General features: G+C 47.8%; 1 protein-coding gene across 1 annotated transcript; it reads right to left on the bottom strand.

Moving 5' to 3' along the window:
* Window positions 1–1220: 1220 nt before the first annotated feature.
* On the bottom strand, window positions 1221–14637 carry Apobec2 (apolipoprotein B mRNA editing enzyme catalytic subunit 2). Its single transcript, XM_052192921.1, has 3 exons — window positions 14396–14637; window positions 5087–5650; window positions 1221–1566 (listed from the first exon to the last, which is right to left on the bottom strand). The coding sequence occupies exons 1-2, from the start codon at window positions 14524–14526 to the stop codon at window positions 5107–5109; spliced, it is 675 nt and encodes a 224-aa protein (XP_052048881.1). The 5' UTR covers window positions 14527–14637; the 3' UTR covers window positions 1221–1566; window positions 5087–5106.
* Between the last annotated feature and the right edge of the window lie 1840 nt (window positions 14638–16477).

Raw genomic sequence — 16477 nt, 5'->3', positions numbered from 1 at the left:
AATACATGAGGCAGATGAGAGCGAGTGATGGCAGATTATCCTATTTCATTCTGGGAAATCTTTACATTCTTTTTCTCCCATGGAGTGAATCTGTAGCCTTTCATGTTATTAGACTATTCCACCACCAATCTACACTTCAGCCCCTATGGAAACATCCCAACACTTGCTCAGATCAGTGGCTCTCTGAGATCCTTTGCTTTTAAGGGGATTATAGTTAATTATTTTTGTCAGGGAGCCTGATTGGCTGTCAGTGACATTCTGGACCTTGGTGGGAATGTGATTAAGTGCCTTTGGGTCAAATTCTTCTCACCCATGAAGCCCGAGGAAAGGAGAGCTGACCTGACGATAGAATGGAAATCACTTCCTCAGAAACCCAGTTAGAGTCTGGCTGACACCCCAACACCCAGACATACAGGGTTTCTCTTCTGCAGAGGACTCAGACAAACCTTTTGAGAAATGACCCCTGCAACCTCCTGTCATCGTTTCTAAGAGTCTCACAGTGTGTCTGACCATTTAGCTGTTACTTTTGACCCCCTCTTTAGGGAGAAGAAAGTTGCTTATTGCTTGGCCCTTGTGATATGGATATCTCATAAAATTCCATGATCCTTATGTTCCCCCACCATATTATCAAAGGGAAGGAAAAGCTCTCCTTTACAAACAATTCCAGGAACATATATTTTTCTTTCATTCATTGTTCAGTAGTGATAGGGATGAAATGAGGACCTTGCATATTCAACCTGTTAGTCAACTGTGAACTTTCTGCTGCTGCATGCCTCCTACCTTATGTGAATCAGTCTCCTGGTTGCCACTGGGTGTACTGTGCTGGCTAGCCCACATACCTCCAACGGTTCTCCAGCCCTCATCTCGTGCTCAGAGGGCAGACTCACGCTTCTACATCCTACTTCATGCGAGTTCTGGTGATCTGGAGCCTGGTTCTCATACTTGGAGCAAGAATTTTACACTCTGAGCCATTGCCGTCTCCCCCGCCCTCGGGAGGAGATATTTTCAGGTCAGGACCGTGGTGAGAATTCAGCCTGGGAGAGCAAGATCTTCACTGTCAAGACCTGGCTTTATCTTCCTAATGTCATGGCTTGGTTTTTAGCCTACAATATCCCTGCACCTAGGAGTCCACTCACTGTTCATGGGAACTTCCCAGTGTCCCACTTTCTTAAATGAACAGGCCACAGAAAACCACTATTTCCTTTATTGATGTTGCTATCTTGTCTTTTTTTTTTTTTTTTTTCAAAAAAGCCAGCCCAATTCAAAACACTTTTCTAGATGTATTTCACGGGTAGTACCTTGACTCTGAGGACCTTTGTCTCAGGCAGCACCCCTGGAGAGGCAGGAAGACCCTCCACCTTTTCTTCATTTTCCTTCTTCCAATCGCCATGTTACAAAAGCCATGGTTGAATAAGTGATGGCCTGGGGTGTGTTTTGAGTTCTCTGAGGGAGGGTCTTGTCCAATGCAATTGGTTGGTGTTAGATGTCCAACTCCATGTAGAATCAGGAAGCCAGGCATGTCCTGGAGGCCATCCAAGTCATTGCTCTGAGTGGCAGCAGGCAGACCTTCATGGGAAACAGCAGGTTACTGAGAGCCTTGTTAACTAACCCCCAACAGCCAACCCTCTGAGATAACTAAAGTTCCTTTGTGCCTTCCCTAAAAGACCCTGGATGTCTTCTCCAGGACCTCCTGTGGTTCCTGGGAGAACTGGTGTTGGGACTGTTTCCTTCATTGCTTTGGTGTGGTTACCACAACCCCGGAAATCTGTTTGGATTCTGTTCTCTTGAGTTAAACATATAGTACACTCTGCTGTTGTAGCTTTGTGTGGCTCCAAACTTACTACACAGAGCAGGCTAGCCTTGAATTCAGATCTGTCTACCTCTGCTTCCCCTGGGCTAGTCTGCTAGTCTTTCTTAAAGCAAAGATAAAAATAAGAGATAGATAAATTGTATTGGAAAAGTGCTTGCTTTTTAGTGGACTTTAAGAAGGGCTGGCTGGCCAGGCAGTGGTGGTGCATGCCTTTAATCATGGTACTTGGAAGGCAGAGGCAAGTGGATTTCCAGGACAGCCAGGGCTATATAGAGAAACCCTGTCTTGAAAAAAGGCGGAGGAGGAGAGAAGAAGAGGAGGAGGAGGAAAAGAGACCTGGCTGCCCTGCCCTTTAGGGGCATTTAGGCCCTGTCTTGGCTTAAATTTGACCTTCCCTCAGGAACTTAGAAGACCCACAGATATGCCAAAAGAAGGGTGCTAATGGGTTCAAGAATTCTGGTCATATCTGTATACCCAAGGAGTTAAATTCTTTTTAAAATTACATTTATTTACGTGTATAGGGGGTGGCATGCAGGTTTGAAGGTTGAAGAATAACTTTGGGGATCAGTCCTCTCTTTCTGCTATGTATGTGGGTCCAACAGATGAAGCTCAGGTCTTCAGGACTAGTGGTGAGCACCTGGCCCAAAATGTTCTATTTTAAGACAAGCTGACTTAGACATGTACTTTTCCCTCATACTGGATTATTTACTGAGTATCAGTTAAAACTCCCAGTGATCCCATCATTGAAATTCACAATTTTAATGAAAAAAATAAATCCCTGAAGACTTGCTAGTTTGGTAGCTGGCAGAACTGGCCTGTAAAAATCTTCAAAGGGGCTGGAGAGAGATCTCAGTCAAGGAGCGAAGCCCAGCACCTGAGTTCCATTCCCAGAACTAGCATGGTGGAAGCAGAGCCAGCTCTGGTAAGTTGTCCTCTGACCTCCATGCTTGTGCCTTGGCATGTGCCCCTGCCATACACAAATAAAGTAAATATAACCTCATTAAAAGTGTGGAAGGGGAGGCTTTTTGGTTTTGTTTTTGAGATAGGGTAGGTAGCCCATGCTGGCCTACAAACTCTTCCATTCTCTTTACCTCACCTCTTGGTGCTGGGAGCATGGGTGTAGACTGCCACACTCAGTTTATTTTATTGTTATTATCAGAGCTAGAAACTGAATCCAGTATGTATGCATGCTAGCCAAGTATTTCACAACTCCAGCACAAATCTTTGGGTTTTGTAAACATTCTACCACTAAACTACACCCACAACCCGAACCCTTGGGATTTTTGTTTAGTTTTGACTCTTGTTTTATTTTTGAGACAAGGTCTCATTAGGTAGCTTAGGTTAGCCTGAGACTTCATATAACTCAAGAAAGCCTCTAACTCATAATCCTCTTGTCTCTCTGCCTCTGGAGGGCTGGGATTATAGGTACACAGCACCATATCCCTCTCCCCCTTGAAGATTGCAAAAGAAAACACCTCAGGGTTAAAATTAAGTCAGCAGCCACCTTTCTGGTGAGTCTTATGCTGGCTAGTGGTGCTTACACTAACAAAAGTCCTTGAGGAATTTTAATAGCAACTTCTGTATTTTCAGGGCTCATCCTTGAATCTCTCCTTACTGCTGTCATGACCCAGTGTGTCCTGCGTTACTTTATGGTGTGAACCTACCTACTTCAAGTCTCTGCTCTGTCCTTTTGCTAAGAAGACTAGACTGAATGCGTGTCCACTAGGATGATGCTCTGCCTGAGGATGTCTGGGCACCCCCTGTGGATGCCTAATGGCAAACCCCTGCCAACAGGCAGGTCCGGAACATCAGATTTCCAGAACATGTCTGCGAAGTGGCATCTTCTCTTAAGGGCATTGGAAGCAAGAAACATGAAACAAATTGGATGATCTTCATGAACGCATGCTGCGTCCATGTTTTATGAATACAGGAGCCGTTCCAAAATTAAACTCGGGTAGGAGTGCAGTGAGGAGCCTTCGCCATCACTGGGAGATTTTGATCAATAACTCTGGCCTTGGAAAAGGGTTCAGTCACAGCAGTTCTGCTGGAGCAAACTAGATCAGACCAAATTCAAAAGATAGTGAAGGATCCTTTACCCTCTTTCCTGAGGATAATTGGCCTGTTTCTGTGAGAGTCTAATTTACCCTCAGCAAGAGGCCAAATTGGCCTTAATTGTGTCCTGATTATTTGCCTAAACAGCTCATCTTTATTTCCAGTTCTCCCATCACCTCTTGACATCTGTAGGAGACTACTTCTAAGCTGCTGTTATAGTTACAAACACCTCTTAACCCTTTAGACACTCTGGTAGCTTACTACGCTCTCCTAATGGAGTTTGAATCCCCACGAGTTAGTTCTCATGGCGATCCCCAGTAAGAAGAATGCCCTAGCCTTAAACATCCACAAAATGATCACTGAGCCACTCAAAGAGCAGCCCTCTGAAAGCAGGAGAGCAGATCCGGTTCAAATCAGAAAGAGAATCCAAGGCGGGAGGATGGCTCAGAGTTTACGAGCGCTGGTTTCTTTTCCTGGCACCACATGCCTCACAACTACCTGTAACTCCAGTTCCAGGGGGAATCTAATGCCCTCCTTTGGCCTCCTTGGGTACAAGGCATACACACGGTACACAAAAATACATGCAAGCCAAACACCCACAATATAATTAAAAAAAATAAATGAAAAAAAAAATGAGAAGAGAAATTCCCCTCAAGAATGAAAACCCTGTATTACACAAGAACAGAGGTGGTGATTTTGGAACTAGGGATCTAGAAAGCAGCCAACAAACAGTAAGGGGCTTGAAGTCTCTGGAGTTTGGGTTATCCTAAACCCCCATGTGGGTGCTAGGAATCAACCTGGGGCCTCTGCAAGAAGAGCCAGTGTTCTTAACCCCTAAGCATCTGTCCAGCCCGTCCTTTATATTTGTGTACATCTGTGTGTAGATATGAGCAAGTGTATTCTAGTGTCCAGAATCCGGAAGTGTTAGGGCCCCTGGAGCTGGAGTCACAGGTGGTTGTGAGCCACTCAGTGTGGGTGCTGGGAGCCAAACTTTAGAGCAGCCAGTGCTTTTAATGGTTGAACCATCTCCACCTCCAAGACTTGAATTTGGGTAGAAGGATTCAGAGGAAAGGGGAAATGAAACAATGTTCTAGAATGTTTCTACAACCAATTCATACTAATGCAGCTCATGAAAATTGCATTTCTTCCTACCTGACCTCAAAGTCTTTCTATTCAAGTGAACAGTTAATACAGAGACAGTGCCAGGGCATCAGGAAAACTCACAGAAGGCTGAGCTCTGTTGCCTACTTCAGGATGTCTGCCAACTTTTCCTCATAGTATAGGAAGTTCTCCTGAATGTCCTCCCAGGGCTCAAAGGCCTTGGATTCACCCTCTTCTTGTTCCACAAAATTCTTCCAGATGTACTCGAAGTCCTGGGGTTTCATGATGCGAAGTTTGCAGCCGGCCTCCTTCAGCTTTTTCAGAGCGGCCTGGACCTCTGGCTCCTCCCACATGAAGAGCCGGCTCACCAGGATGAGCAGACGCAGGTTCTTGGTTTTGCTGAGGGTTTTGAGAATTCCCTCAGCGCAGGCTGCACAGGGGCTGGAGGACACATACCAGGTGACGTTGTACTTCAGGGCCGGGTCGAAAGTTGGCAGGATGGTGTTGAAGAAAGCCTCCTCAGCGTGGGCGCCTGCATGCTCATCCTCCAGGTAGCCCTGTGAAGCCTGTACTTGGCCTCCCTTACTCTGTGCCTCCACCACATAGCAGAGAAAGGTCTTGTTCCGCCCGGAACTATATTCCACGTTCCGGAACTGAAATTTAAAGAAGTTGACAGGCAGCCGCACCCTGTAGGTCAAGGGGACAAGGCAGGGAAGAAGGGAATGGTGAGTCTTTGTTCCTAGGACCCAGGGCAGGCAGGTCTCCAAGACCCAGTCATTCTTACTGAAAGTGAGCCGTGTCTATGCTGTCACTGATTACACACACGGAGTGGATCCCAGAGGTTATGAGGGCTTGCTACTCTTCTAGAGGACTTGAGTTTGATTCCTAGTACCCATGTTTAGCAATTCACAACTACCTGTAACTCTAGTTCCAAGAGGTCTGACACACTCTTCTGGCTGCCAAGGCCACCTGTACATATTCAGTGACATATACACATCAGTATAAAAATATCCACCCATTGAAAACAATATGGCCTTTGTATATAGCCCTGGCTGTCCTGGAATGAACTATATAGACAAGGTTAGCCTCGAACTCACAGAGATCCACCTCTGTGTGCTGGGAGTAAAGGCATGAGCCACCATGCTTGGTGCAAATGTAAATCTCTTACATAGAGCTCAATGGGAGGGACAGAGTTAATCTGAATTTGAGTTTGTATTCTGATTACCCCACTAGGAAGTGGCCCGATGTGTCCACCTTTGACCTAGTCCCACTGCCTCCCCACCCCATTCATTTCTTTCTCTCAACAGGGTCCAGTTAGCCCAACTGGCCTGGGACTCCAGCTCATCTTACCTTAGCCTCCCAAGTTTGCACCACCCCCAGTCCATCTGCACACTCCACAATAAGGCAGGAGGTTGTGAAATTTCCCGTGATAGAGCAAGACAGATTTTACAGAGCACCCCAGGCCTGCCTTTCTCATGGAAGCGCACATAGATTGCGTTTTGGCCATGGAATAGCCTCTATCATGTAATCCAGTGTTCTCCTATTGGCTGCTTCTCGGGATTTCACGTGATCAGGGGCTAAGCACTGTCTGTAAGATGAGTCTACCGAGGGTATACCACAGGGTAATTAAGCTTGAGTCATTTCAGTCTTGAAAGACTTGGCCCTTAGCCTCCATCCAGCAGCTAGAACCTAGGTAGACTGCAGAGACGTAAATAAACGGCCAAGAAGGCTAGAACCTCCTCACAGGACTGGGCAGGAGAGAACCTCTGCAGTGTGACCTTAGTCACGTTAGTCTGTCAACCTGCCTACATTTAGAATCACCCAGAGACGGCATGTCTGGGCATGTCTGTGAGGGTGTTTCCAGGGGGATTTACCTTGGAAGGGAAGAACTATCCTGAATTTTAGGGCCCATGGCATGGGCTTGAGTCTCAGGCTGATAGAAAGGGAAGAAAAGAGAAAGTGAGGTGAGCAGCAGCATCTCCTGCTTCCGGCTTCCCGGCTGTGGACGCCCTGTCACCAGCCACCTCACTCCCACCTTCCAGGCTCTGATGGGTTATATCTCCTCAGACTGTGAGCCAAGGAAAGTGTTCTTCCATTGCATTTGGTTACGATGAGGGTAAGCTTCGGACAATGTATGGAAGCTCTTGAAAGTTGCATCTTGATTCATGAGACCGTACAAAAATGTTTTCCAGTTCCTGAAGAAAAGTGTGCTGCGGGGAACCTCCAGGGAAGATCACAGTGATGACGTGGCGCTGACTTATGCAGTACGGCCGGGCACAGCCTGAGCTAGATGCCTTAGGACGGTGAACTTGGTAAGCAGAAGATTTAAGGGGAGAGTTGTATCAGGCAACGAAAGGGGTAGGAGTAGCCAGGCACTCTTTTTAAATTATATTTACTTCTTTATTTATGGGGAGGAGGCACCCGTGCCACGTCATGTGTGTGGAAATCAGAAGACAGCATGTGAGAAAAGTTGGGCCTGGGGGATGGAGCGTGGGTAATGAGCCTTTACCTGCTGAGGCAGCTTTGTGACGCTGAAAGATTCTTCTTACTTTTCTCATCTCTGAGTGTTTTCCTAAAATTTAGACCTGTATGGGTTTGGAGGCCAATAAAAATGAGATTTCTTTTTTTTCTAAATTGGGAGTGGAAAGGTATTGAGTTAATTATTAATTAATAAATCCTGGTGACCGTGTCACTGCCGGCCTCAATGGTTTATGTTCTCAAATGAAAGACACACACACATACACACACACACACACACCCTTGTATTTTAATATGCCCTATGCAGCACAATAGCTGGACACTGCCTAGCCTCCACACTGCTGGAATCTACCTCCCGTCACTAATTTTGAGTTAGCACGTACTGGCTTCTATGTTCCATCTTGGCCACTCCAGACCCATCTGTACAGCCCTCTGAGCCCTGCTTTCTTGGCCCAGGGCCCAGGGTGATCTCCTTGCTTCTCTACCCTATTAGCTGCTGGCATATCTATTTACCAATCAGAACCAACTGAGGGCAGGTCCCCAGAAGGTGTGTGCAGACCCTCCTGTGCAAACTGTTTTGGGGGAACATAATTAGCATTCGTAACACAAGCAGCTACAGAAAGGAGAAATGCCTGCCAGAGGGATTATTTACCTTGCTATAACTGGTCTCCAGGCTGGGGCGTGGCTCCCTGAGAGTGCTTACCCAGCATGCAAGATCCCCAGTGCTACAGAATAAATGTGAAATCTCTGCACCTGCTGCAGAACATGGCCAGGGACACCACTAACTCACTCTGCGCCTGTCAGCCTGTCGTTGCTTCTTCTTTCTACCTGGGAAGGTCAGCCGACTCTGGGGCTTCAGGGGAGCCCCTAGTGTTCTAGACCTTGGCTGCTTAAGGAGAAGCAGTCGACTGACTGTTAGAACCCAGGAAGTGCACCCCGCCCCATGTTCCCACCTTCCCTGCCGGCAAGGTAAAATTTCCAATATGAAGATGGATCGGTCTGAGGACCCAGCCTCAGGATTCCTTCAGGGCTATATTTAGCTCTTAAGCCCCTCCATCCCTGGGTGAAAGAGGTTATTATTTACTTCACATTGTATTGGGAGCAATCACCGATGTCTTTCCTCTTTGGAACTGGAAGAATACTCCCAGTTACATAGCTCCACTCACCCACCACACTGCCCTCCAGCTCTGTACCGCTCGCTTCCTGAAAAGGGATTTCTTTTCCCAGAGACACAAAGCTGATTTATTTATTTATGTATTTACCCAAACTCTCTTTTTTTTGTATTTAAAGACTTTTGCAAGATTCCTCCCTTCCCTTACCCAAGACCAACCCAGAGCCACCCCTGTGTAGGATCTTGGGGGAGGGAGGTGTTGGAAGTTTTATGTCTACTTTATGGGCCTGGGCCTTTTATAGTAGCTGCCCCTTGTGGTACTTCGGGTTTTTTTTTTTTCCTGGTACTCTTCCCCTCCCCCACATGTCCAAAGCATCGCTTCAACTTTATCCTCTGTAGCCTCGCTAAAAGCAGGAATTTGGCTCAGCCAACAGTAGCAAGCTAGCTCAATGGACAAGAACTGAGTACTGCTTGAAGCCCCTCCCACCCAAACTCTGACATTTGCCCCCTCCTCCTCTTTCTCAAGCATGAAGAGAGGACCCAGAAACCCTAAACCCATGGGAGAGGAAGAAAGGTCACCTCACTATAAATATCCATTTCTGACCCAGTCCTGCCAGCAGCCCAGGGCCAGCCTGCCCCTCACAGGGCCTCTGCTCTAGCTGCTCAAGGGAGGCCCTGCGGCCTACACTTTCCTTTGGCTTGGCTAGAGCCTGAGCTTCCTTGGCTGCTTTGGCTCCTCTCCTCGCTAAGGCTTTCAGGTCAGAAGGACCATAAAGGTCAAGCGAGGTTCTTTGGCCTCCTGTGGACTACCTCAATCAGGAAAGGGCTGGCCTAGGTCTGACATCAATGCAGGGAGCAAGTAGCATGGGTATCTCAGGCAACTGGAGAAACACGGGATAAGCCAAGACTACTTAGCCCCTTAGGGGAAGAAAGGAAGCAGAGGCATCTAATTTCTCCGTTGTAAACCTTTTTCCTAATAGCACAGTGTGGTTAAGCATCACTCTCCATCTCAGTATTTTTCCTTGCTAAAGAAGCAGTATAAATTCGTCCCTCTGTGTAATTGTGTACATGTGCGCATGTGTGTTGAGGGGGTAGGCTAAAGTGACAATCGGCCGGAAGTCTTGTTTCTTTGTATTTAGTCACTCATTCAGGTGTAGACCTGGGGTGTGGTTCCAGTTCTCTCTTTTAGGCACTGCTTGCACTGGGCACTGAACAGAACAAACCAGAATCCTAATATCTAGCCAAAAAAAAAAAAAAAAAGTCAGCCGGGGGGGGGGGGGATGGAGGGACCTAATATGGGCGTATGTAGTATGTATTTTTTCTAAGGTGTAAGCTTTAAAATATTTGTGTTTCCTAAGCACAAATATACAGTGAGAGGGAGCAGCATAGGCGTCCCTAGAATCTAGCTGGTCAGAGATGAGAATTTTTTTTTTTTTCTACAAAAGTAACCCTGGAGTGGAAAGTCCACCCAGGACCGAAGACAGATACTGACATGTCTCAGGTTGACCTCACCAGACCTGTGTGCGACACCTGTGTTAGAGGAGGAGCCACCGCTCTCAGTGACCACCTTCCTCAGGCTTGTTCAGTATGGGATGCTGCTCAGGGAAAGGGACACAGAGCAAAGCGGAAGGTTCTAGAACTACGGAGAGGATGCTAGATTTGCAGGGCTGCACGAAGTTCTCTGCCCAATGCAAGCAGGAAGTCTGTGCCTTCTCTGTGGGAGACACTCTTTCCACACTGCTGACCTCCCTGAAGGCCAGGGTGGCAGCCGTAGGCTATTTCCTGGTTCTAGTAGTACACTCCCCAGCATGCCCCAGAGACCAGGGCAGGGAAATGTGGCATTAAGAATAGGGGGCGGGTGTTATAGCCGATGCCTTTAACCCAGCACTGGGAGTCGGAGCAGAGATGGGTGGATCTCTGTGAACTGGAAGGCAGCCTGGTCTACTTAATTAGTTCCAGGATAGTCAGAGCTACATAGTGAGACCCAGTCTCAGAAAAACCAAAGCTCAGCAGCTAAGGTGCTTGTTGCGCAAGAGTTGGGACCCGACTTTGAATCCTCTGACCCTGAGTCAAGAGTCAGATGTGGTAGCGCCCTTGTCTGTGATCCGGGCATTCCTACAGGAATGTGGGAAGCAGAAACAGAAGACTCCCTGGCAGCTCACAGGCCAGCGATCAGACACAGTGGAAAAAACAAGAGGCCCTGCCTCACACAGGTGAAGGTGAGGATAGACCCTCAAGGGGGATCTCCTCTGATGTCTACATGTATGCACATCATGGTGTGCATGCTCCCATGCTCACACGAATGTGTGCACACAGATACACACACATACACAACTGATGTTGAAAGCTCACTGCATAGACACATATGTGAACAAAGCATCCATTAGCATACAGTAAAATAAGTAAGTGTAGAAGAATAAGATGTGGTTAAAAGAAAACTCATTCTGCCATTTATCCTCAGTCTACCATAATCCCTGTGACAGCCAGCCATGCTTTCTACAGAATCATACATGATGCCACGCTTACAAGGACGGTGCTGGCCAGGGTCACTCATGGCAGAGATGGAAAGATGGGGATCATGTTGTCCTCAAGCATCCCTGTGCTTGCTGCAAGGCCGTGCCGGAAAAATTCTGTCTGTGCTGAGAACTGCGAGTCTCTCTGTATTCTGATCTTCTCTGTGTAAGCATCCCTCTCTCCGTTTCGCTTCCTGTCACAGTGGCTTGCAGAGAGCCTAACTCACCAAAGTGCTCATTCATTAGGTCCATTCATTTGCCCGACAAATATTTATGGAGTACCAATTGAGAGCTAGAGATAAAGTGATGAGCGAGAGTCCTTGCTCTCGGGTAGGAGAGCTATTCTAACAGAAGCAAGCAGGAAGCGAGCAATTCATGGGTGGCAAATATTTGTAACTGTGAAAGGCCTCTGTGGTTTGCTTGGAGGTAGTGCAATGATTTGTAGTCATAAGGCCCTGGGGTTTGTGCCCTATGACTCTGGCTAACCTTGAGCAAAGTCCCTGTCCCTCTGAGGTCTATTTCTATATGCAGATGATTGAGTAATCTGACCTCTGAGACTTTGAACAACAGTAGATTGCAATAGCAGACACTTAATAAGTTGTAGCTCGTATCAATGTATGATCTCTTTTCTAAGCCTCAGGTCATATCTTTCAAAGAGCCACCCTAAGTTTAACCAAACCACAGAAAGAGAAACTTCTGGAACTGAGAGAAATATACCCAGCTTTTTGAGGGAAAGAAAAAAAAATCCCCTAAGTTGTAACATGATTTTTTACCACCACCACCACCATTATCATCATCATCACTGTGTGTATGTATGTTTGTTGCACATGCTGTGTAGTGTGGACACCAGTTTGGGCATGCCATGCCACCTGTTTGGAGGCCAGAGGACAATTTTGTGGAGTCAGTTCTCTCCTTCCACCTTCGTATGGGTTCTGGGAATCGAACTCATGTTGCTGGGCTTACAGGACAAGCTCCTTCACTTGCTGAGACATTTGTTGATTTCTCTCGTGTAAATCCTGCACTGTGAAGACTTCAGGGCATCAGTGGAAATCCCTGGATACTGGCCAGGGAAGAGGCGGGCAGAGTCTCCCCTCCAGATGGGAGGATCTGCCTTCAGCACACACCGTGGTTTGAGATCCTTTCTAGAGTCTTCCACCATCTTTCTTTGTTCTTGTGCTCAGGACTGCTTTCTACTGTACCCCCTACTCTTCTAGTTTCAGCCTAAATCTAAGGAGCATTTTAGACTGGTTCCCTGTGGTGTCTAGACTAGGAAAGAGCAGCTTCGATGGCTTTTTGGAAAGGATAAGAAGGCCAGACATCTTTACTGGCCCTGCAGAGGCGCTGCCACACCTCTGGGCTATTTTAAGTATCTGTTATTCCAGAGAGGCCCAAGAGACAGATCACCACAGCTGCTGTCTGTATCCAGGAAACACCCAGTGCTCCACCTCCATCCAGAAGTGCTCCGAGATCTCAGAATGGTGGCCCTCTGAGCCTCTTTTCTCTGAGCCGAGAGTCATAGAAAACTCTAACTCTGATTACCTGGGAGACCCATGGGCAAGACACTTGCCTAGGAGTCCCAAGACATACAGCTCCCTGGTTCTGTGGTCTTAGATATATTGTTTAGTCTTCCTGAGTTAGCCTCTCCTCTCCTCTCCTCTCCTCTCCTCTCCTCTCTTCTCCTCTCCTCTCCTCTCCTCTCCTTACCTCTTTCTCTCCCTCTCTCCTCTCTTTCTCCGTCTCTCTCTCTGTCTCTCTCTCTCTGTATCTCTCTGTCTCTGTCTCGGTCTCTCTCTGTATTACCTGAGGGTTAATAAGCATATTTTCTTATTATGAAGCCTTAGACAAATGTCAGTTACTTCAGAGACCCTTCAGGCTCTATTTGCCTGGGACCCCAATACATACTCACGTCAAAAAACAGTCTAATCTTTTTGTTGGCCCACCTTGCCCTGTACCTGGGAGATCAAAAGTTGCATAGAGGGGAAGGTATGTGTGGAACCCAGGACAGCACGGTCCAGGATGCTCGGGTGTCAGTAAAAGGGTCCTCTGCCGCAGGCGGGCCACAGCAATGGAGGACCCTGCTGGCCTGTTCGTCCTAGGCTTTCCCTGTGTCTATATTAGTCTGTGCCCAGCTGTTCCCTTAATCCTAGGACGAGAGCAAGATTATCTGGGTGAGCAAGAGTGAATGGAAGCTCAACGGCTGCTCACACGTCAGAAACCAAGCAATATTTCCCCTTGGGCTCTCTTAGAAGTCAGAAAACATCTGAGCAGGAAGGGACATTAAGAATCAAGTCGGGTAGCTTCCTCATGATAGAAATAGGAAAACGGAGGCCAGACCTCGGGCTGCACAGGTCAAACATGAAACAGCAAGTCCAAACTACTCCCCAGGGCTGCTTCTCCTCCTTCATGCCTTTGTCCCTCCTGAGCCTCGGTGTGCCCCTACCCAGCCTTTGCGCACTGCTGGAGACTGCTATGAAGGGAGCCGCGGTTCAGGGAAGGGAGCTTGCCCTCCCAGTCCCTTCTTACTCTGCCTTGGATTTCGGGGTATCTTCCTCTCTAGGAATAGAGAGAGAGAAGGAGGAAGGCTACTTGCCTTCATTTCTGGGGATGGCACAATCTGGACAAGAGGGGACCCTGTAGACTGATGTGAGCCCAGTGGCTATAGGCTGTGTTTTATGCTCCTAGCACCTGCAGTCTCAGAGATGACTGTCTTGCTGGGGCCATCTTTAAATATGCCATCACCACTGAACTTGTTGGGATTGGGCTATATGCACGGGCAGGTGATGTCCAATACAAGACAAGTCCAGATTGCCACTAGGGCTCCTTCTCCCTCTCCACAGCATCTGTACCACCACTCTTCCAGAAACTTCTCTCAGTGTGGCACCCATCCTGCCTTTGCACACTGTCAGAGACTGTCATGTAGTTTCATTCTGTGGGTTCCATTCTGGAGGCACTCCTCCTACATCCTTCTGATTACAGAGTCCAAGTTGTCACCCTAAAAAGCCCAGAGTAGCTGGACCTAGTAGTATGTGCTTTTAATCCCAGCAATGAAGAGGCAGAGGCAGGAGGAGGATCTCTATGAGATCAAGGTCTGCCTGGTCTACATAGTGTGATCCAGGCCAGCCAGAGTTACACGGTGAAACACTGATTCGAATAAATAAATAAAATAAAAAAAGACAAGAGGCCTTTGCTGCCCTGAAGCCTCCTGCTAGCATGCTGGACACAGCTCTCATAGCTGACCTTGGCTTCCGCTATTCTTGTCCTAACCTTCCATAGCCTGCTCAGACCCCACACTCTCTTAGGCAGAAGACCCAGGCCCCACACAAGGCTTACCCTGTGACAATCTCAAAGGGCGGCAGTTCGATCAGCTCCTTCAGCTTCTCAGGGTCTTCTAGGTTCTCCAAATCATCTCCGTTCTGAGAGGCTGGTGCTGCAGCCTCAGCGGCCTCTTCCTTCTGAGCCATGGCGGGACTGTGGCTGAGAAGTGGAGAGGCTGCCAAGCCAGCCAGGGCCTGGCGGCAGAGTCCCAAGCAGCTGTCAGCAGCTAAGCCTGGCTGGAGATGACAGAGAGAGGACCAGGTTTGGTGCTCCCCACAACTCAGCTGCAGGTTTTATAAGCAGGGCCTCCCGCTCCGCCCCTGGAACTGTCTAGCTCATCTTTTTTTAATTGGATGACTGACAGGGTGACAGGGTGGTGGGGGAATGGAAACTCTGGCCATGAGCATTCCCCTATTTATCAGCAGGCAGACAGGAAGCTGGCAGGTGGGGAGGGCTGGGCTAGCTCTTTGCCATCTCTCCTCTCTCATTTACCCAGGCTCAACTGAGCTTTAGAGGAGAAGGCCTCTCATTGTTTTAAACAGATAAGACCTGTGATGAAGGAGGAACTTGTAGAGATGCCGGCCATTTCCCGTTGGGGGAACTCGGGTTCAGGAAAAGAGGGTCTTTGTGGGGCATGCTTTAGAAACCAATGACTTGAGAGGAGAATGTCTGTTGCTACTTGGGGTCTGAATGTTGATGTTTGTTGTGAGCCCAGGTGGGTGAGTGGACGGGAAGGCCCGCGTTTGCGCATGCGCATGCGCATGAGCCTATGCTCCTCTGTGTGTGCATCGGCCAGAAGCCCCGATCAGGTGTCTTCCTCTAGCAGTCTCCACCTATTTCTTTGAGGCAGGATATCTCCCTAAACCTAATACCTCACAGTCTGAGAGTAGAAGGCAGTAAAGCCCCAGCCGCCCTCAGGCCTCTGCCCTGCTCAGAAACCAGCTTACAGGTGTTTCAAGGCCACCCAGCCTTTTCTGTTGGTGCTGGGATCCAAGTTCCAGTTTTCATGGTTGCAGATCAAGTTTGTCTCTCCAGTTGCTGACCACTACGCGTATAGCTGTAGTAATGTCATATTTACTGAGTTTCAAAGTTTCTAAATGGGCAATGAATTTAGTGATTTACCTGTAGAAGTCTATATAAGACTCTCCAAAGTCCTGGGAGGCAACATGTGTTCTTATCATGGTAAACGTGGGGACTCTGAAGCTCACAAAACGGTTGGGGTCATTGCTGAGGTCAAATGGCATTGGTAGGTTTAAAGTCCAGTTTGGTGCAAGAGGCAAACTTTCAGCCTTCGTCCCCTTCATCAGTCCTGTGCCTATCTGACAAATGTGTGCTGATCTGGGAACTGTTCCAGGCACTGAGGTGCAGAACAGTCCTGTAGCTTCCAGGCATCACCTGTTATATGTAAAAAAAAATGGCCTATGTTTTGGTAAGTGCTGAGGAGAACAGGCAAGGAAGGATGTGGAAAAGACGAAGGGTGAGATTACATTTTAAACAGGTATTTACTCTTTCTTTCTTTCTTTCTTTCTTTCTTTCTTTCTTTCTTTCTTTCTTTCTTCTTTCTTTCCTTTTTTCTTTGAGAGTTTCTCTGTCTTGCCTAGGCTGGCCTTGAACCCACAAAGATCCATCTGTCTCTGCCTCCCAAATGCTGGGATTAAAGGCGTGTGCCACTATACCTGGCCCTTATTTTTTATTTCTAGTTATCTGTTTGTGTGCAGGTCCCTGCGTGCACATATGCACATAAGTGCAGGTGTCTGCAGAGGCCAGAAGAAGGCGTCAGATACCTCGGGGGTGGAAGGACAGGAAGTTATGAGCTGCCCCAGGTGGGTGCTGGTCATCTGCAAGAGCAATCTGTACTCTTAACCACTGAGCCATCTCTTCAGCACCGAGATTGTGTTTTAATAGGGAAGGACTTTGGAAAGAAACGGAAAAGTCTGGAGGAGACAAAGGAAGCATTCATCTGACTATCTCAAAGGAAAGTTTTGCCAGCAGACATGGAGGGGGTGGGGGAAGAGGTAGGGAAAGATATGTGCAGGAGAATTCTTAGGGGTGGGAACAGAGGCCCTGAGATTTCCTGCTGTGCTCCAGGAAGCAGCA

The sequence above is a fragment of the Apodemus sylvaticus genome, chromosome 9 (genome assembly GCF_947179515.1).
Source record: "Apodemus sylvaticus chromosome 9, mApoSyl1.1, whole genome shotgun sequence".
In the NCBI taxonomy this organism is placed as follows: Eukaryota; Metazoa; Chordata; class Mammalia; order Rodentia; family Muridae; genus Apodemus; species Apodemus sylvaticus.
This window is presented reverse-complemented; position numbering and strand designations above follow the sequence as displayed.